The 21,923-nt window shown below is 38.0% G+C and overlaps 2 protein-coding genes across 2 annotated transcripts in view; one reads left to right on the plus strand and one right to left on the minus strand.

Moving 5' to 3' along the window:
• Window positions 1-1,694: 1,694 nt before the first annotated feature.
• Window positions 1,695-11,793, minus strand: LOC127660897 (E3 SUMO-protein ligase ZNF451-like). Its single transcript, XM_052151367.1, is given in 12 exon segments — window positions 1,695-2,439; window positions 2,602-2,694; window positions 3,639-4,892; window positions 4,895-5,124; window positions 5,798-5,945; window positions 6,397-6,556; window positions 10,040-10,169; window positions 10,255-10,402; window positions 10,512-10,623; window positions 10,705-10,818; window positions 11,225-11,308; window positions 11,471-11,793. Coding segments are annotated over 12 exon segments (2,598 nt in total). The 5' UTR covers window positions 11,507-11,793; the 3' UTR covers window positions 1,695-2,350.
• Window positions 11,794-14,624: 2,831 nt separating this feature from the next.
• The window catches only part of dst (dystonin), a 273,043-nt gene continuing 265,744 nt past the window's right edge, over window positions 14,625-21,923 (plus strand). Inside the window, exons 1-4 of the mRNA XM_052150432.1 lie at window positions 14,625-14,805; window positions 15,090-15,124; window positions 16,106-16,276; window positions 21,385-21,598. Coding sequence (XP_052006392.1) covers window positions 14,625-14,805; window positions 15,090-15,124; window positions 16,106-16,276; window positions 21,385-21,598 — 601 coding nt within the window. The remainder of the gene's footprint in view (window positions 14,806-15,089; window positions 15,125-16,105; window positions 16,277-21,384; window positions 21,599-21,923) is intronic.

The raw sequence follows: 21,923 nt of genomic DNA on the forward strand, positions 1-21,923 counted from the left end.
TTAGGCCAAAGCACGGGTATATTCCTAAGGTGCTCTCTACACCCTTCAGAGCACAGGTGATATCTCTGGCAGCTTATCGTCCTCAGCAGATCGAAGGTGATGCAAATTTACTCTGCCCGGTCAGGGCGCTCAGAGTATATTTGGAACGTTCTGCCCTGTTCAGACAGACGGAACAATTATTCGTATGCTTTGGCGGCCGAACTAAGGGTCTCGCTGTCTCAAAGCAACGAATATCGCGCTGGATAGTGGATGCTATAGCGCTAGCTTATGGAGCCAAGGGCCTTCAATGCCCCTTAGGCGTCAGAGCTCACTCTACGAGGAGCATGGCCTCCTCGTGGGCATGGTCGAGTGGGATACCCATTGAAGATATTTGTGCGGCGGCAGGCTGGGCCTCGCCGACATTTATCAGGTTTTATAACCTACAGGTCCCTCACTGCATTCCAACATTCTATCAGTCTGACTGTGGAATGAACTGGAGTATGTATATGCTGGGCATCATCTCCTCCCTTATAAGGTCCGTCTCTGACCGACTTAGAGGGTTTATTATGCGTACCAGTACACAAAAGCTCAGTACATGATATGTGCTTGTGTTTGTACAAGGAGCCCCACCTTGAAGGCAAGGGCTCTGTCATACCCCACTAGATAGCTCGCCGCTGGCCGGCTCGTGGAATATCACTTTGCTTTAAGGCTCAGGCACCTGCCTCTGGCTTTATAGAGCGAAGTCAGCACGCACGGCGTTTTACATGGTGTTACCATAGCGTAAGCTACTTACGCAATAGGAGAGACCTCTCCATAGGGAACGACTCGGTTACTAACGTAACCTCGGTTCCCTGAGAGGAGGGAACGACTATTGCGTAAGCTGCCGTGTCTGTGCTTGGTCAGTTCGCTTCAGTCGATTGAACCTAAAAGAACTGGCATGACGGGACGTTCATTATATAGCCCTCATATGCTAATTTCAGCAGGCTCTGAGCCGCTGAATGCGGGACGCCCCCATTGGCCAGCGTTCTAAGTCTCCCCGTCACTGGTTCGAGCAGTTGCCGCAGCACAGCCAATGACCGAGCTGCCTCGCTCATCACTGTCTGCTGTGCAGCTGCAATGCGTTTTACATAAAGACTTCAATATTTCTCGAGAAACGGAGTTTTCCCATAGCGTAAGCTACTTACGCAATAGTCATTCCCTGCTCTCAGGGAACCGAGGTTACGTTAGTAACCGAGTCGTTTTGAAGGGCAAGGTTTTCAGAGAGGGGGTGTGTAGTTGAAGGGCTGGTCGGGAAATAGCAAACTTTAAGTGAAAGTTAGTGATGAACAACAACAAAGTCTTACCACATATTCATTTAGCAGCAACCGAATAATTACTCTGACAACAACAAAACGTTAAAAGCTGCGAGGTTTGGCCCAAAAGAATCCGTGAATCGACTCTTTTGAACAGGTTAATTGTTCAAAAGACTTCTCAACGCACTTGCAGGCGGTTTCCAGCTACCTGGAGTAACATCTCCAAACATGGGTTGGAACTTCTTTTGGAAATACACTCCTCACAGCCTTCAGATATGAGTGGAGGAGTTAACTCTGGGATTGCAAAGGAGGGTGCGATTTTTATGGCCAAGATAACACGGAAAAGACAATTACCAAACCGTGATGAGATTGCTCAGTTAGGAACAGACAAAGAGTCCTTTTAATTCATTTCCTTTTATTGAAACTTGGAACACACAAAAAAATACACATTATTAAATGTTATTATCTTGGATGACATGGACAGCATTATTATCTTGTGCATGGATAGCATGAAAACCGAGAGCCTTTCTGAACGGTTTGTCTTTTCAAATCAAAATTCATGTAGGCTTCTTTTCAAGGCCTCTTCCATTTTTGCAAAATGAGAAATTTGTATGAGGGAAATTACATTTTCAAATTATTTTGCACATGCAAACAATGCATACAAAAAAAACCAAAATGGGTTCTTAATTTTGATTTAGAAAACTATTGTCAGTAGATTTTAGGTCTTACTGCCAGCGATTGCTCATACTAATGTAATTATATTGTATTAGTAACACAATTCTTGAGAAACAGAACATTTGTGCGGTTACACACAAACCACAAAAAAACAACCACCACGTGTGTGCTCATGAGGCCTGCCTAATATCCCAGATTATTTCTTTATCTATTGCAAATCAATTTCATAAAAATATGTCACACTGTTGCCCTGGTTTCATAAGAATTAAACATACCCACAATGAACAAAAATTCTTCATGAATGCACTCTCAATGAACTTTGATGTACACAGAGAAATATTAGATTTTTTAGTGGAAAGGTAAGTATGAGTATTATAAAATGAGTAAAGATGATGACCACTTTATTATGACCAACCAATGTCCAACTCGGTTGACTTCCCGGCCTCCCTTGCACTCAAGGCCAAAGCAAGTTTCATGTTCTGATCACATGTATCTAAGGAAAGACAAATATATACATAAGTGAAACCTTTATATACATCTTTTCCATGTATATTATTAATGTGCTCATATGTACAGTATTTTTATTAACAGTTCTAAGATGAAAAAGTACAAAAGTAAAGGTCAAAAGTGGTCTAAAAACGGATGTGTATCCTACCATCATCTTCGAAATCCTGAGAAACTGACACTTCTTTTTTGGCATCAAGAACACTTGAGTAAATCACACTTTTGACATGCTGAAATTCCTCCACTGTAAAAAACAAAAACAGGTCGTTTTTATTGCTTCGCTTCAAGACCATTTCATTGTCATTTAATAAATATAACAATCTGTCATCATTTACTCCCCCTCATGTCGTTCCAAACCTTTACGTTCCTAAAAACGTGAAAACACAAAAGAATGAAACACAAAAGAAGGTGTTTTGATAAACGTTGAAGCTGCTCTTTTCCATGCAATGAACACAGAGTGAACAGGGGCTGTCAAGCTCCATAAATGACAAAACAGCACCATGAAAATCTCATAAAAGTAGTCCAAATGATTCATGCGCTACATTCTGAAGCTATATGACAGCTTTTAGAGAGGAACACACCAAACAAGTTGCTATTCTCTTATAATCTTTCCCTCTGGAGTTGCTATCAAATCTTATATGCAACCATTTTGTCACAGTCTGGAGCCTCGTGGACTTATGTTCCTCATTTCTAAGTTGATTTATATAAATGACTAAATGTTGTTTTAAGGTGATTTCTTTGGGGAATGACAGTCCCTGTGATTATGCTTTTGCTGTATGGAGAACTGCAACAAGAACATTCCTTATAATTTCTCCTTTTGTGCACCATGAAATATACAAAATCATACAATAGTTTGCATTCCCTCACAATTATTTTGGGCACCCTTGCAATGCCTTAATCCATCCCTTAGGAAAATTAATCATGGTCTAGTTAGAATGCTTACAATTTTTATTACCATAAGGGAGTGCAAACTATTGCGAGCAAATGCAAACTACTGTATTGTGAAAGAATACAAAACATATTGCGAGGGAACGCAAAACCTATTATAAAAGAAGGCAAACTATTGAGAGGGAACACAAAAAGAGTTGTGAGGGAACAAAACGTGAGGGACTGCAGACTATTTAACTATTTAAATTGAAACAAGCCATTAACTTTATATGAATTCAGACACTAAATGGAAAACCTCACCATTACTCTCTGGGAAGATCTCCTCTGCTTTTCTTATGTTGGCGGTGGGGGTTGGTTTCTTGCATGCATTGCTGGGTTGTGAACAAACGCAAGGCTCTAACTGACAGTGCAGCTTATGGTAGTGTGAATGGAAACTGGGTACATCTTTGTGGCTCTCTGAGCATATACTGCAGATAACGTCAAACGACTTCCAGTTGCCTTGGGTCATGTGTTTAATGAAGACATGAGTCTTCATCTCGGCAAAGGAGTTTGTCTTTTTGTCACACTGGCGACAGACGTAGTTGCATTTATTGTCGTTGGCCAATTCTTTCATGCACTTTGTGAAAATGGGCTTCCTTTCCTCTATGGATTTCTCATAGCCCATGCAAGGACAGAGTTGGGGAGTGCTTGGTCTCGCCGTTGGACTCTCAACTGCGCTTTCCGCAGCTATCTGGGAATTATTCTCCATCGCTTCTAATCGGTAGTAATCTTGGCTGTGTAGACTGTTGTAGTGCTCCTGAAATTCATTCTCAGTGTCGTACAGTATGCTGTCACACAGACCACAGAAGTAGCGGAGCACTATGTCACCACCATGCTCATTGGCACAATGGCGACGCAAAGTGGAATCTTTGAAGAACTTTTGTGGACAGTGTACACAGGCAAACCTCTGGAAACTGTGGCTGTTTAAATCATTGCAGTGATTGCGCACCGCTGTCTCAGAGTCAAAGAGGTCTTCACACATTCGACAAAGCCAAGACTCGACCTTTGAACTATTGGGTGGCCTTGTCATTTCACATTTAGGACTGGTAGACGGTTTGGAGGACATACTAGACGAGACAATGTCCTCTCTTTCTTGGTAGTAGGTGTGTCCTCTATGGCTCACACCAATATGTGACATGATATCTTCCATTCTTGGCATGTCCACCTTGCACTTCCTACAATGGAAAAGGAAGTTGGATAAGTGAGCACCACCATGGAACCTGCTCATGTGCAAACGAGCAATGGATGATTCGCCCATTAACTTGCTGCAGACTGCACATTTGTGAAAGATCTGATTGGCAGCTTGGAGGTGCTTGCTTGCTTGATCCTCCTCCGTGAAACGTAGACCACACTCGCAGAACCAAGCAAGGGTTAAAATTCTATTCGGCTTGTCATGGGGATCTAAACTGGTCAGTCTTTGTTGCTTAGATGAAAGCTCATCGGAATTGTTGTGTGGGGAGAGGAGCTGCAGAACAACGCCTTGCTTAAATGTTTGGAGAGGTGATTGGCTGTACCCTTCTGAGCATTGCGGATTTCGTTATAGTTGCTGTAGTGCAGAAGGGCTTGATTCATACTTGTGAACCTCTCCACCTCGTGTTTCCTGTGCTCACTGTGCTCCTCAATCTGAGCCAGGCTGAGAAAGAGTTTGGGGCATGAGGAGCACTGACCCACAACCGCCATCTTCCTCATGAGGTGAGCCACGCTCTGATCAGCAGTGGCAATAGCACAGCCAGATCTGCACTGCACACTTGGAAACAACAAGAGTTGTTAGAGCACAACAAAAACTGGATATCAATGCTGCATGTTAAAGATGCACAAAGTTACTTTTTCACCACTGAAAAATAATAAATCATTTAAAAAAATGAATAATTTTAACGCTAAAGATATGAATGGTACTTTGTTTAAAACAAAGCTATGTTCGGAATGGAATACTAGGGTACTGCTTACGGCCAGTGTTAATCTCATTCTGATGAGATATTTTTTTTTTATTTAGTCAATGATAACGAAGATGAGACGAAAAAGACGCATCATGAATACGATCAAACGGTTTTAATTAAAACATACTGTTGATGAAAATACTCTGATATACAGACCATTTAAATGAGACTCTGTTTGCACACTATTATTGTAGTAAGACGATGGCACATAACAACAAAATTAATAGTGACTGGTTGTTTACATGTCGCAGTCACTTCACATGCATGCAGGTGATTTTCGGCACCCTCCAAAAAAAACAGCCAAATGGGAAAATGCATCGGCCGATGGGATAATTAAAAAAGTCAGAATATCGGTCAATTTATCGGCCTCAGCAATATATCGGTCGACCACTACTTAACAAGCAAATATATCCAACATCTCTGATAGAATGATATTGAGATGAAAGTAAAGCCTAAATTCTGGAAACACCAATAGAAACTTACTTGAAGTGTGCTTTTGCCTCCATATGTGAAGTAAGCACCTTAGAGCAAACTGTGCATTTGACGTTGAAAGCAATATCCTTACAGAGTGCCATTAAGCGGTTCTTTGCGTACCGTGGAACTGGTATAGGTAAGGCTGAGGATCCTGCCTCTGGAAACCAAAAGTAAAAATAGAAGATTTTTGCAAGTCGAAATGATTTTTATGGGGAATCAAAATCATGCCACAAATTCAGTCAATTGAGCATGAATATTCCTTTAACATTGTTCCTTGTACTCACGTAGTTAAAATAAGTGTGGAAAAAAATGTCTTTAATTATTTAACTAACTAGATTTCTACCATACTTTACCTCTTGCATTCAATATTTTGAATCTTCTTGTCAATAATGTCAATTTTGTTTGAAGACAAACACTCGTTTAAGCCTCTTCAGAGCAAATACATAAATATTGAGAGAAATATCGAGTATAGTCAAAAGGTTTTAAATATATTAGCGATATATGTTTAGCTGTATCGCCCAGCCCTTACTGTAACACAAGCAAGCAGGAGTCTGAAGATGACATTGTGCAATTGAGTGTGCAGTTTTGTAGTGTAGAGCAGTACACACCATATAGAGAGATGGACTGAGTGAGGTGGTTTTTGTCTGACATGTGCTGAAGGCATTCATCCCTGATGTTGAAGAGGAGGTAACAGGCAGGACATGCAAAGCATGCGATCAGTTGATAGCTCTGAGAACTGTGGTGGCCATTAGCATCAGAGGAGGACACCTATATGACATCAAGCACAACAGACAAAATAGGATTTTTCTTAATCATTTCCTGCAATCTGTGAGCAAAGATATGTAAACATTTAAATTACTGACTCACCACAAAATGATAAGACAAATAAATATAAGTTATAAGTGAACCGATCTATTGAGCATCTACATCTGAGATGTTGTTTGAGAGTAGCGCTCAAATATTGCGCACCGCGTGAAGGCCTGCGCGTGCTTATGTGTATGTCAAAAGAGTGCATGCATATTATATATTTACTTATTAAGCACAGCCTTTTCAATTCAGTGTGATTGCATGTCTTCAAGTGGCTTTGAATAAAATGCACAAGTCATATGAACTACTTTAATGGTGTTTTTATGCCATTTTTGGAGATTGACAGTAACAAGCATGACTAACACACAGTGTCAGATTTGGATCGGGATCATCATTCAGTCCAATACCCGATCCGTCTGATACTGATTAAGGTCTTGGATTGGTGCATCCCCTAATTGTTAGGCTGCAAAAATGGCTTGTTTAAAAATGTTATTAAATGGTGCCTATTCAGTGTTCAGAAACTTGCCCACCCAGTCATAGTCAGGTAATAAGCAGGAAGAAGAATATAATTATTTGTTAACACCAGAAGAACTAACGGAAGTAAAAAGTGTAGAAAGTTCAAATCTTATGCTATGTGGCTGTGTGAAGCACCTGCTGCTCAGCATATCCTTCAGAAAAATCCTAACATTCAAAAAAAGATGGCTGAAGTTTTTTTTTTAACAAGATACCTGATCATTACAGTCTGATCTTTAACTGTTTACATGTCACAGTGTAAACAGACTTTGCAAAGAGGCTGTAATTGAATAATGTGGCAGTTCAAAATCAAGTCAAGTGGTTGATATTATTAAAATAATATCAACTCAACAGCAAACCCACTGTCGCGAGCTTTTTCAACATTTAATTATGTGCAGGATATGAATTATAGATAATTCAGATAATTCAATAACATTTCTACTAGTTAAAATGATATCAGCAATGGAATTATTACTAGTGAACATGACCAGTAATCTAAAAAAAAAAAAATAATGTACAAGTAAAAAGGTTAATTCTTCACATAAAGTTACGTCATTACTCACGGAATTACCCATTTTCAATAGGGATGCGCCAATCAGTATTTTTACAGTCGATATCGATCCCAATCATTTCATATTTTTTCAAAAAGACATGGTTTTACCACAGTAATATTGTAGTAGTAACCATGGTTAATTGTGTGGTAACTATGGTTTACCTAAATTCCATGGTTAACCTATAGTTACTCTTTGTAGGGTTAATCAAAGCAGAAGTCTATTAATTTTCTGTTTAGGATCACAAATGTAAAAAACAAAATATATATATTTTAAATGACCCATTTTTTCCCAAGAAATAAAAAAAAAAACAAACAAAAAAAAACGAATAGAAGTATCATATTGGTATCTGCAATATTGGACTTGAAATTATTGGTATCACCTATCCTTACAAATTATGTTTGAACCCGGCGTTAAAGGAGCCGCACGTCTTTTTAACGATATGAGCGAATGGCCAAATTACCGATCACTGATCGAATCATAGGACGTGAATTTTGGCTGATACTGATCGATCGGAGCATCCCTAATTTTCAATATCAAAAATAGAATTTTAAATGGTAAAATCCAATTTGGAATGCCCAGAGTTGCCTCTGCTTCTGAGACCGTCAATCCACACATCTTTATCACGTGACTCATTGTGTATGACACCTCGGAGATTCACAGCATGTGGAGCCTCATGCTACTCTCCGCGATCCACGCACAATTTGCCACACACCCCACTGAGCAAGAACCACTATTTGTGACCATGAGGTTACCCCATGTGACTCTACCCTCCCTAGCAACTGGGACAATTTGGTTGCTTAGGAGACCTGGCTGCAGTAATTCAGCACACCCTGAATTCGAACTCGTGACTCCAGGTGTGATAGTCAGTGTCAATACTCGCTCAGCTACCCAGACCCCCGGTTCTCATCTGAATTGAACTCATGTAATGAAATAAATATATGAAAACATTTGTCTAAAGATGTAGTTCATTATTCTTATTTATTTCTAATTAATATCTTCCCTTCCTCTTCCTTTACACTATTAACCCATTTTCTCTCATCTTTTGTTTTGTCAAATCTCCATAATGCTTAAGCGATTAGTTAAATTGCAAAAAAAAAGAAATCCAATTCATTGAGAATATATAACTTCCAGTCTTTCTTCTTATTATTATTTTCTTTTCCCTCTTCCAGCTTTTCTTCTGCCTGTTGTTTTTGCCTCCGTCTTCCCCAGTTCTCTTCGGGCTATTGTCGTGGTATTGGAAGGAAGCGGTTAGGTGCATGGTGCAGGTTCAGTGTTATCAATAATAAAAGGGGGGGCTCTGGTTGATATAACTTGCATGATCACCCTGTGTGTCTACACATGGTAAAACACAAAGATCATCCAGAAAAATACAAAAACCTTTTAAATGTTTTTAATGCATGTAATGTGCTTTCTATAAGAATCGTGATGTTATTTTGTAGGTTTATGTCTTTGTCTTGATCAATATGTTTCTATTGCAAAAAAAAAATATATATATATATATATATCATGATGCCTACAACTGCATTATACTTAAAATACAGAAAGGAGATTACTAAAACATCTCAAATAAAAGTTCATGTAAAACGGTCTCTTCGGACTCCAGTTGTGTACATTAACCATTTGCCTAAATTGCTTGCAGCTCCTCATTGTTCCTCATGAACCAGGAACAGTTTGTCCTGACGTCTGCATCACTCAGATATCGCTGTACATTCAAATGGAAGATGACACACATAGTAAAGTGGTGTGTCTCTTGTCTATTGTCAAGTTAGTTTAACTAATTTATCAAAAATGCCAATTTGTTTAGTTTCTCTCCCTGTTGCTTTTGGTCTTCATCAACACCCAACTGCACCATCTAGTGGAGAATCCTAACATTGATATAAAACATTTATGTAATAAAATTGAGATCCACTGGTATAAAAAAATGGGTATTTCTGCGAGTATTGGCTTTATGTATATAAGAATTAGGGGTTTGATTATCGAACAAATATTAGCAAGAAGTAGCATTTTCACTAGTGATAATTCCATTGCTGATATCAAGAATTAGCATTTTTACAAGTGAAAACTGAAATCGTAGATATCTATAATTCATATCCTGCGTATGATTAAATGTCAAAAGAGTTTGCATTAAACCAGCAGCCTGTGTAAGTGCAGCAAAATGCTGTTTTGTATTTCACATGTGACAAAAGGGCATTTATTAAGTATTAAAGGCATAGCACCAAAAAAACAGTTAGTTTCATTTTAAGGGCCAGAGAGAAGGTGGAAAATGGTAGTTGAAGACTGTTTTTGTGGCAAAAATGTAAATAACATTATAAGTTACAAGGGAAAAATAATTATTATATGACCCTTTTAAAACTGAAAATATTTAGAAAATGACAACCTTAGAATCTCGGTGATCTCTCCACGACTCTTCTGAGCTAAAGTGGTGCCCACAGGCCAAGCAGGCATAGATGGAAGAAGAGGGAGTGCCTTTCAAGGTGATCGTGGGGTCACATGGTGAATGATCAAACCTGTAAATAAAAAGTTAAAGGAGGTCAAATGGACCTGAACCCCAACGCATTTTCTGAGGAATTTTGGGACTGGTAGTACACTCACCTTTTCAGGTGGCCATCAAGCAAAAGAGCATTGTCATACACTCGGCCACAGTTGATGACCGGGCAGGTTTGGGGAGAAAACCTAACTGGAGCAGGAGCCGATCTGCGTCTCCAGTTTGAGCTGGAGTTAACAACACCCGGCTGTAATCCTGATCATGGAAAACCAAACAAACTGAACTGTGATGTCAAGCAGCACCACAACTAAAGCTGCAGTGTGAAAGTGCCCCTATATATACATCTAATAGGAGCACTACCAACCTGGCATTTTTAGCCAAATAGCCACACATCGCTTGGCATCGTCACTGTCACTATTAGTATTGCTGATTGATAGTTCACGGCGTCCATGTGCTTGCTGTGAAATCATCTTCTCCTACAAAACAAAACACAAATATAGATGTAAGCGATGGGCAACAACTATGTATTTTTGCAGTTACATTGGGAAGGGGCAAACCTTAAAAGCTTTGCATTTATTAGCTCTCTCCTGTTTCTCCACAGCAACCTGGCGTGCCAGTCTGTCCAACGTAGACACAGCATGGGCTCTCTGCCTGTCAACCTGTTCCTCAATCTGACCATTGCATTTAAAGCACAAGAGGGATATTAATCAACTCAAGTTCTGCCATCATTTACTCACCCTCATGTCCTTCCAAACCTGTAATACTACATATACAGTAACTTTACAAAACTGTTTCATACTACATGGAGGGGGTCCGCACATGGGGGCGGCCATGTTAGAATCACATGACCAGCTGAATACTACTCGCTTAATCTCAGTAACCGTCCTGTTATTTGACACTTTCAGTCATTGATTAAAATAATCATGACACAAAAATGTACATATGTGTTACACAAGTGCAAATGTAATGTGTACAAATAACAGTCAATACTTTGGAACAACATGAGGGTGAATTAATGATGACAGTATTTTAACCTTTGGCATTTCTACATTCTAGAGAGGATGTAAAGATACTCACAGTATCTGCAGTAGACATGTCACCTTCATCTTCATCATCACTCAGCAGGTCCATACATACCAACACAGGTCTGAGAGGACCATCCTAAAACAACATCATTTAAGGTGAAGCGCTCAGCTGTCTTCTATTATATAGGCTCAATCCAGTTCCCACGTGGGAAGACCTACATCCAAAAACTGTGCTAATAATAACACAAATGAAGACGACATTACTTCTTAAGTGGCTGTGACATGTAGGGACACTTACAGATACAAACTCCACATCTTCAATGACAGTAGACATTAGGATTTCTGTCCTCTATGGAGCATCACTAGGAATAGAAAGAGACCCATATGAAATGCGTTGTCAGTGTTACATCCATTAATGTTATTATAACTAGCTTCATATAGGCCTCCAATTTCACAGTTAACAGTTGTCTGGAGGAGATCACATGAGGCTATGATGCCTGCAAACTGCTTGCACGAAAATGTCAACAACCAGCCGACAGGAAGAGTAGAGACAATCTCACCAAATAAGTCGCTTGAAAACAGTTACAAACATCACATTATCAAGGTAATATTACAATTACTAATGCTGATTTAGCAAAGTTAACAAAACATTACCATGTGAAGCAAGCGGTAATGTACAAATAACCGCTCAAACTCCAAGGACGAGATGTCGTCAAAATAAAAGTCCTCCGTTTTTTTTTTTTTTTTTTATATATTTATTATTTATTTATTTATTTTGTCAGGAGACTACAACCAGACCGTTATTTAAATATAAATTAAATACCGTACACTATGAAGAAGAAAAAAATACCAAATATAATAATACTAATCTGAGATATCATAAGCACATTACAAAGATTATTTTAAAAGAAAGCATCTTTAGAATTTTTAGATGCTACAATTGTTTGGATATGCTCGATTTTGTTATAGGCTTTTGGTTAGGGTACAACAGGGCTAAAAGTCCCCTTGGGTAAACAGTACTTTTGATTTAATTTTCTCTCTAAATGAAATACTTAATAGAAACCAAATCTACTACAGAACTTTTCTAAACACCCACTTGTAACCATACACTGCAAAATGATCCTGATTTACGAGGTCATTCAATATCTAAAGTTTGAGGTCATTTGATTTAACATTTAATTCTTTGCAAATTTACTGAAAATCCCTGAAATCATCACATTTATTTTTAGAAAAAAATACTTATTTTCAGTTTTGTTCAAGGTAATTACATTTTAAAAGTTTAAAAAAATTGTCCAATAAATCAAAGGATAGTGTTTGGGGTTAAAAGCCCACCACTGCAGGGGCTAAAGGCCCATATAAAACACACAGTTTTTCTTAAGGTGGGTAAATAGATTTGTTATGATTTTTTTTTTTAAGTGGGCTCACATTGACTGATCCAACCACAACTGAGATTAATTTGTTTATAGAATTATTGAGATTTTGTGAATTGCCAAATGTGTTTGAAATTGTGCACCTTTTATTCTATTTCAAATAAGCATTATCTTAGTTTGTCACTCAAAAAAAAGCATATTGTTGCCTCGAAGGTATTTGAATAAGTTGACTGATTTTGCCCTATAACTCTGTCCCCTGTATTTACACAATATCATTATAACCAAAATGACATTTGGCACGTGACAGTGAAAGAAAAAGTAATCCGACTTTCCATAATTGGTTTTGAAAGTTACACATCCCTGTTATTTCTAATTAGAAAATATTGTTTTTGGCACAACACGACATGACGTGACATCAGTATAGAATATAATTCAAAATATTCGTAAATCGTAAATTGCTAAATTTAAAATGCCAGTCACGATAACTGGTATAGCCCAACAATCGAACATAGTTTTAAACAACAATTAGGCCAACTTTTTATTTCTTTTCTTTTCTTTTTATCCCCTTTTCTTCCCAATTTGGAATGCCCAACTCCCACTACTTAGTAGGTCCTCGTGATGGCGCGGTTACTCACCTCAATCTGGGTGGCGAACGACGAGTCTCAGTTGCCTCCACTTCTGAGACTGTCAATCCACGCATTTTATCACGTGACTCGTTGTGCATGACACCGCAGACACTCACAGCATTTGGAGGCTCATACTACTCTCCACAATCCACACACATCTTACCACACACCCCATTGAGAGCGAGAACCACTAATCGCGACCACGAGGAGGTTAATCCATGTACCCCATGTTACTACCCTCCCTAGCAACCGGGCCAATTTGGTTGCTTAGGAGACCTGGCGGGAGTCACTCGGCACACCCTGGCTTCAAACTCGTGACTTTGGGTGTGGTAGTCAGCGTCTTTACTCACTGAGTTATCCAGCCCCCCCCCTTCCCATCATAGGCCAACTTTTTCTTAATTTTAAAAATAGTTTTAGCTTACATATTTAATGGGTCACCTTTGTCAATTTAGAATATAATGAGAATGAGTTTCATCGTTTATAAAAAGTATGTTTACATGAAACACTTGCTATGGGCTGAGTGTGATACCATTCCTTTCCCAAAGTCATTTACTTTTGTATTTTTTCTATTAAATATGTAAAAGGCAAAATATCTGAATGATCTATAGATGTTAATAAATGTATTAATAATCAATAAATGACTTAACTCAAGTTCTGCCCTGCCAGAAAATAAACAAAAGTTAAGTCACTAAATAATTAATTAAGTAATAAAAGTAAAAAATGGCTGAAAATATCCTCAACCAGACAATGTGTGCAGCTTTCTGAATCTTTATGAAATAGCCTACAGGGCAGGATTACCAGCAACCACACATGGAGCACATGCCCTGGGACCCCAGACACCCCCCCAACCTTGGTTTCATGTATGTGGAGTGAAGTTCAATATGGGACTTTACAACATTCTTTATGGATGTGATTGTGTGTTAATAGCATGCATTATTTATTTGTTATCTGTGCCCTAGGTCCCCATGGTCCTATGATCCAGTGCTGAGCCCACACACACCAAACCAATTTCAAATCAATAGGCTAAATAAAAGACTAGAAGAAAATGAATAGAAAAAGTAACTGAAGACTTTGTTCAATCGTCTGCCTTTTGAAGAATATACAATAATGGTAGCTATGAAGCTAATAAACTGAGAATTGCCTATATCTTCGAATGTCTGTTGAAGTTGGGAAAATCTGACACCACAGAAGTGCAGTATAATCTGAGACCTTTAAAGGTCCTCCTCGCGGCAGCTTTGCTGAGCTCAGATGCTGATGCTGCCAGTGCACGAGCTTTAACAGGGGCTCCTGCTGAGTCATGGCTTGTTGTGGTGGTACATCACTGAAGTGCACGCACCCTGAGATAGATTCAATGTCGGCGACACAAGTGAGGCACTCAGCATGAAATAGCCTTTCTTTCTTAATATTTACATGCGAAGAGGATCCATATGTGTAGGAGTGGCTGCCCTACATCGCAATGATTGCTGCGGCTTTTTTGGTCTTATTGAGACCCTTAAGTATTCAGTGCGTATTATTACTGTTAATGCTTTTGATAGGAACTGTCGCCACTATTCTGTTTCTCTCTTGCTGGCATCGAAAGCTCCGCAATGAGAAAATCCCCATAAAATCCGTGTTTACGAGGCGTTCGCGGAGCCGTGGTGAGTAACGCAGACGCGTCGCATGATGTCCAGCTTGCATATGTTTTAAATGTACATGTCAGTGCTGTAACACGCATGCTGAACAGTATTGTTAGATATGTTTTAATATGTCGTGGCTTCTTGTGGGTTAAAATGACGATTATCAAAGCAGAGTTGCTCTCATTGTGTGCTCAATAAAGCGTTCTTCATTTCAAGACCAGACAAAGTTATTTGAAGAGCATCTGTAAGACGCAATACGACTGACTGCATGTGGGGGTTGTTTCATTCATTCCCATTTGTTCTAGAAGCTGGTCTCCGGACTCATCATTTTCGCTCTGAGGTAATTCTTTTTCTCTTGCGAAGTGTTTTAGAGAACATCGTTCTGAATAAATAAATACATGTTGTGGGTTGTTTTGATAGTTGTCTAGTTACTTTCATCTCGGATAAGACACAGCTCCTTAAGCTCTGAAGGAAATACGCATTGCGCATGTCTGATCAGGGCCGTAGCTAGTGGGGTGAAAGATGGTCCAACATGTCCAGGGGGGCCCCCACATCAAAATCTGAACTGTATTTTCTAATAGGTAAGGGACCCAGAGCAATAAACATATAGGGGTCCCTGAATACCTTGCTTCGTCCCTGTGTGAGACTAATAATAATGCAGAAAAGACTGTACTTTTAATATAAATATTACCAGTGTTGTGTAAGTTACTTTAAAAAAGTAATGAATTACTAACTAATTACATCTTTTACAGTGTAATTAGACTACTGTACTAATTACTCTGTCTGAAAAGTAACCGCATTACTTATTACTAATTACTTTCTAAAACCTCGACCAGATGAAAAATACAAGGATAAACGTGAAATTGTTCTTTTTAATTCTTTCAAATAAATCATATAAAATCAAATAAATTATTCATGAACTTGCCAAAGAATTTAAGGGGCAGAGTTAAATTAGAAAATATAAATTTAAACATTAAAGTTTACATTTCGATTTTAAATTTACTATTGTTTTATATAGTCTATACAGTATTTAATGCAATTACATCTGAAGTAACTGTAATTCAATTATTGAAAAATTAAGAGTAATCCCTTACTTTACTTTTTCACTGTAAAAGTAATTTAATTACTGTAATTAATTACTTAATAATGCATTACACCCAACACTGAATATTACAGGTTATCACAAAGTACATTTCCGAGAAACAGAAATACAGAGGAATGGGAAACCTGCCATTTTTTAAATGGGGAAAACGACAAAAATATGTCACTTATTTCACATTTTCATTGTTTCTGCTGCGATATTATGGTCATCGTTTGACAGGTGTGTCGTCACAGTCCACGTCATGTGAGGAGGAGCACACGTGCTCGTGTTTCTGAAGAGAAGCTCATCGAGATCCCGGAGAGCGAACCAGACTTGAGGAAACGCAGAGGGAAGATAAGAGTCCAGCCGGAGTTTTACCACAGTGTGCAGGTCACGCCAACTCGCAAACCAGTACGTATATCCTGAGTCTGACTAATAAACTCAGTTTCCTTACATACAAGCACAGACTACTAAATCAGAGATGCAACATTTCCTTTCATAATCTCAGAGTTTTAGTCAAATCTAATTTCATGCTGAAATTGCCTGTATTTACTTTCACTCATCTGATTGCAAATTTTAGTCAAACATTTGAATGCATGCCACTACTTAGCCTGTTGTTGACCTGTACGATTCATCTGTGCACCTTATTCAAAAGAAAGAAAAACACTTCTCTTCATAATCTTTCATAAACTATCTATCCCCACTTCTGAAATAAATGTATCTTGGCTGATTTCACCAAGCCCTCTTACTTTTCATCCCCTCCCCACCAACCACCTGTCATATATCCAGACCCCCTTTTCACAATCTATTCATTTCTCGAAGGATCAAATCAAGTTCTGCCCTTACATTTCTATCTCATTAAATATCCCATTTTACTCTGAAATATATCCTTATGGAAATAATTCATGCTGACTACAAATATCCACATATAGTTACCCACAAATTGTAGTTTCAAATAATTGTTGTCTTGAACAAAAAGTAAACAAAACATCACATTAATTCACAGAGAAGATGCATCTGATCATTCAAATTGCATTTACAATATCTTAAAGGAATATTTTGGGTTCAATACAAGTTAAGCTCAACTGACAGCATTTGTGATGTAATGTTGATTACCACAAAAATATATTTCGCCTCGTCTCTCCTTTCTTTAAAAAAAGCAAAAATCGAGGTTACATTGTGGCAGTGTTGGGGAAGCTACTTTGAAACTGTAAATTCAGTAAATTAAATGTATTGTGTATATATTTATTAAATAGTTACATTGATACATTTAATAATGGCATTAAAATAAAATACAACCACATAAATTAAAAACAGAAATGATCAGATGCCATTAAAAAATATTTTTTATACTATACTTTGCACTTTTCAGCAGAGGCAGAGCTAGGGGATGGCCAGGGGTGGCCACCCCACTCACAATTGCCATTTTGGTTATTTTTTGTCTTGGGCACAATTAAGTTAATCTTTCTACACCAACATCCACCATCGACCCCGTGAGCGTGAGTCTGATAAAACAGGTGTTATATTTAATAATTTGCAGAGCTGTGGAACATACTTTTAAAATTGTACTTACGTTATTAATGTGTCTGGTTGATGATCTCTTTCCCGTGCACACATACACACTCAAGTGAGAGAGAAAGTATATTGAAAGAGTGCGCTCTCTGCCGCTATGATGTATACGTGTGAAAACTGACGCATGGTATCAAATACACAGATTATATGATAGTCCTTACAAACTCAAATCCCAGACATTTAGAGGCAATTTTTAAATCTCGGACGGACACTTTTTTCAGGTCCAATGAGGACGTGTCCGGGAAAAAGAGGATGTATGGTCACACTATAAAAGATAGTTGCATAATAATATATGCAATAATACATTATTTCCAGTTAAATTACCAGTATTTTATTTATTTAACTTGAAAATAAAAGTTAATTAAATGCTAAGAAATAGAGAAAATATGTTATCAAATATTTATGCATAATAGGAATTCTTTCTCTCGCTGCTCCCAATAACGCACATATATTGAGATATGAAATAAGCAAATTCAGAACAAAAAATAAATCCCTCAAATTTGCTGTCTATTAAGAACAAAGTGTCTGAACCATTCCTTGTTTCATAGAATAGAATGGTGTTCTTTTATCATTTTCAGATTTACATGGCCTTGTATGTCTTGTAAAAGTAAACAAACTTTAGATAAACATCAGATCCTCTCTTCTTATCCATGTGAGCCGGAACAAGCTGCCTGATGTAACAGTAGGTGGCGGTAGTGCAATATTTTTGTTTGTGATCTGCCATTTTATAGAAGAAGATTCTGAGCAGCAGACAGAATACACTGAAGTTCATCAGACGTTTTGCCGTTAGAAGTTTGGCTTCTACTCAAAGAAAGTTATTAGTTATAATCTGACCAAATCATGATTTGGTCACGCTACACTACTTGCTGGAAAAAGTAGTTTGCTACAGCAAAAGCTACACTGTTTTAAAAGCAGCTGAGCTACTGAAAAATGTAGTTCAGTTAGTGGCGTCACTACTTGTATTGAGTTACTTACAATGGAAGTAAATGGGGACAATTTATATGTGGATTTAAAGGCAGAAATTGTGTTCTTTTTATCATTTTCAGATTTTAATTACAGCTTATAATTTTTATGAAATAACTCACATTGTTTGTATTATTTATAGTGTATTATTTGATCTGTAAAATTTTATAAATCATTGTTTTTGGTCGTTTTAGTGTTTTCAGTGTTGGGTCACCATGGCAACATTGTAAAATGTTGATATTATCACACAAAAATCATGTGAACATGCATATTGTTTATGTCTTGTGGCTATACTTTTAAAAAAGTGAGCATTTAAACGTTTATGGAATGGCCCCCATTCTCTTCCACTGTAAGTGCTTCACTGTAACCCAGAATTTATTTACTTATTCATTTGAAAGAAAAGCTGGTACGAGTCGAAATTAATTTTTGTGGTGGTCAACATTATGCCACAAATGCTGTCGATTAAGCTTAACTTGTATTAAACCCAGAATATTCCTTTAACTTATGCATAATGTATGATCTTTACTACCAGCATGTCTACTTGATATTATATTAATACTGAGACTTCGTGTTTAAGATATATACCAGATATTACTCAAATATGTAATTACACACAAATATGTAATTTCATATTTGTGGCAATTTAAAGCACACAATGTATTTTCTAATTTAATCAACACAAGTTTGATTAAAACAGTAGAAACATATGCATTGTTACCTTTATGTCTGCAACTAGGCTCTAATGAAAGGCAGGAAAGTAAGTGGCCAAAGGCCCTTTGTAATGGAAATTTACACCTGGAAAACAGTGTGTGGATGGGAGTGATTTTTCATTTGTGGATTTGGGTGTGTTTGTCTTACATTTTAGAATGAACCTTTAAATCTTGTCTAGAAACAAGCCCAGACTGACGTTTAAAGAGCTATATTATAAAGTAGATATTGAACAGTGTATAATACGAATATTTTAAATACTGTATATTGTATATAATCTCTCTCTTTGAGATCTACTATTACAGAACTAAAAATAGCCCTGAAATAGCCGTACTGATCTGTATAACCTTACGGTAGAATTGTATCTTTGTTGTCAGGGGGGCACAATCAATAATAATCCATTGCTATGCTCAATATTAAAAGGTATAGGATAGTGGACAATTGTGACATGACAATTTTAGGCTTTCACACTATTTCTAGGTCACTAAAAAGAAAAGCAAATTGGTGACATTCGCCATGTTAACTCCTCTGTGCAAAAGGTCAGATTTCCTTTCTTCCATTGAAGCACACGATATGCTGAAAGATTTCCAGATCATGCTGGGATAACATGGATCATCAGCTCTGCACTGATTTGTGGAGTTCATGCCAGCTCAAATGTGCATGCTGTCATAACCAAACAGAGAAAAAGACAAATACTAAAATACATTTTTCAAAAAAACTTTACACTTAAAATGTTTTGCTGATAATATCATTTGAAATGACAAATATTTGTATTATCAGACAGCACGTGTGCAACCACAGATAACTGACAATGAATACAATGCATCCTGTGAAATATTAACTCAGGTGGTAAGCTTGGAGAAGATTCATCAAGACATCACATGCATACTGACAAATACTGTACATCTACAGTATAGGCATAATCAAATGGGAGTATGGATTTTAAGCTATTTTGAAGGTTCATGTAAATCAGTCAGTTTGGAGACAGCAAGAATGTTTTCCTTAGTTTTCTCATTGTTCTAGTTCAGGACCACAGATTTAGATCTTTAGTATTGCTATCCATGTACTCTTAAAAGCCATTTGTAAAACTAAATCCAGCTACATTTAGAACATTTGACTCTGAGATATGAATATGAAACTTATCACTGTGCTTTTTCAATGGAAATCAAAACAGAACCCAAACATGTGGGCAATCATACCAATATCATGTTTTAATACTTTACAAAATGTCCTCTTGTAATCCACACTCTGAAGCGATCTGGACTGGAACACATGTTGTCTGGGTTACAGACTTGTGACTGCTCGCCTTGCACCTGTTCACTTACATTCATGCAGTTAGATGCCTGTCATACAAGTTTGTCACATGTTTCACTCCGGTGAATATGTCTCAAGATAGGTTTAGGACTTTAAGTCAGTTTCATTATAGACACATCCCTTGAAGTCATGACTTAAAAAAAAGAAGCTATTAAACATTTCCTATGTTAATGCCCAGGAAAAACGTTTATTGGACACAAACTGACTCTCATATACAGGATAGTCCAAAGGAATGATGGCACACTATATGAGTTTAGTTGTCACAGGGAAAACATTGCTTTGGCCAAACCATTTTTTCATATATGAGTTAACATGTGACAACTAGCAACCTGATATGTATACCACTACACAGCTCTTTGCTGTGCACTTGTTTCCCAAGTGTTCAAAATACATTAGCAATTTTTTTTCACAACATCTGTTTAAAAATAGAAAAAGCAAAAGTCATTCTTAGCAAGCAAGGGCTGTTCCTCTGTTGCTGCAGACAGGAGCAGCACTTCCACGGCTGGCGCTGTAACATCACAGCACAAGTCATTCTCAGTAACTCAGTGTCTGGTTTCTGTCCGTGCTTCTACGTCAGTGCAATCTGTGCTCTCTCTCTCTGGAGATTTCACATCGTTTCATGCTTTGGGATCAAACCGGGCAACACAAGACGGAATACCGTCAGAAGGGTGCGGTTCTATCCAAAATGACATCGCCGTATGCCAAGTGGAAGTAGAATTCATCTTTTTGAGATGTACACAGCGGTGAGTGTCCTGTCGGGGGAGCCACATGCAGTCCATTCTGCTGGTTGTTTTTGTTTCATTGTCAATATCTGACCATTTGTGTCTTTTCGCCGATGTGTCCTATAATCGCGGTCTATTGTACACGCAGTGATGGTGAGACCGTGTAGAGTTCGTTGACACCGTTAATTGTATTTAGAAGGCTGTCGCTGCATTTATTGCTATTCTTTTGTCTTTGTGCAGAGCTCCGGGTCTGGGAACGCGTCCCATCGCTGTTCTATGTCTTCATCGGCAGATTTCTCCGATGATGAAGAATACAGCGTGAAATCAGGCTGTGTGTCGCCGGCACCGGGGGACACGTTACCGTGGAATTTACCCAGACATGAGCGCTCAAAGCGGAAGATCCAGGGAGGTTCCGTGCTGGATCCAGCCGAGAGAGCTGTGCTCAGGATTGCTGGTAGGGATCCAAAATATTTTATTCTTTTATTGCACGAATAAGCATAAATAGATCGGATGCATTGGTGAGGCCTGTTGTCATTTTGGTATTTGCTCAAACAACAGTCAATGAATTTCAGATCTGCAGAAATAATGTAAATTACAACAAATACAAAAGTGAATACTGACAGACTGCAGTTTATTATTTGGTATTAGCATAATCAATTATCATTATATCATACATCGTTTATATGCTTAGGGATGGACTTTTGCTCTAAGCATGCATGTATCATCCATCCATCTATCTATCTATCCTTTCTGACTGTTACCCTATCTGTCTTTTCCAT

Source organism: Xyrauchen texanus, chromosome 20 (genome assembly GCF_025860055.1).
Source record: "Xyrauchen texanus isolate HMW12.3.18 chromosome 20, RBS_HiC_50CHRs, whole genome shotgun sequence".
NCBI classification, from domain to species: Eukaryota; Metazoa; Chordata; class Actinopteri; order Cypriniformes; family Catostomidae; genus Xyrauchen; species Xyrauchen texanus.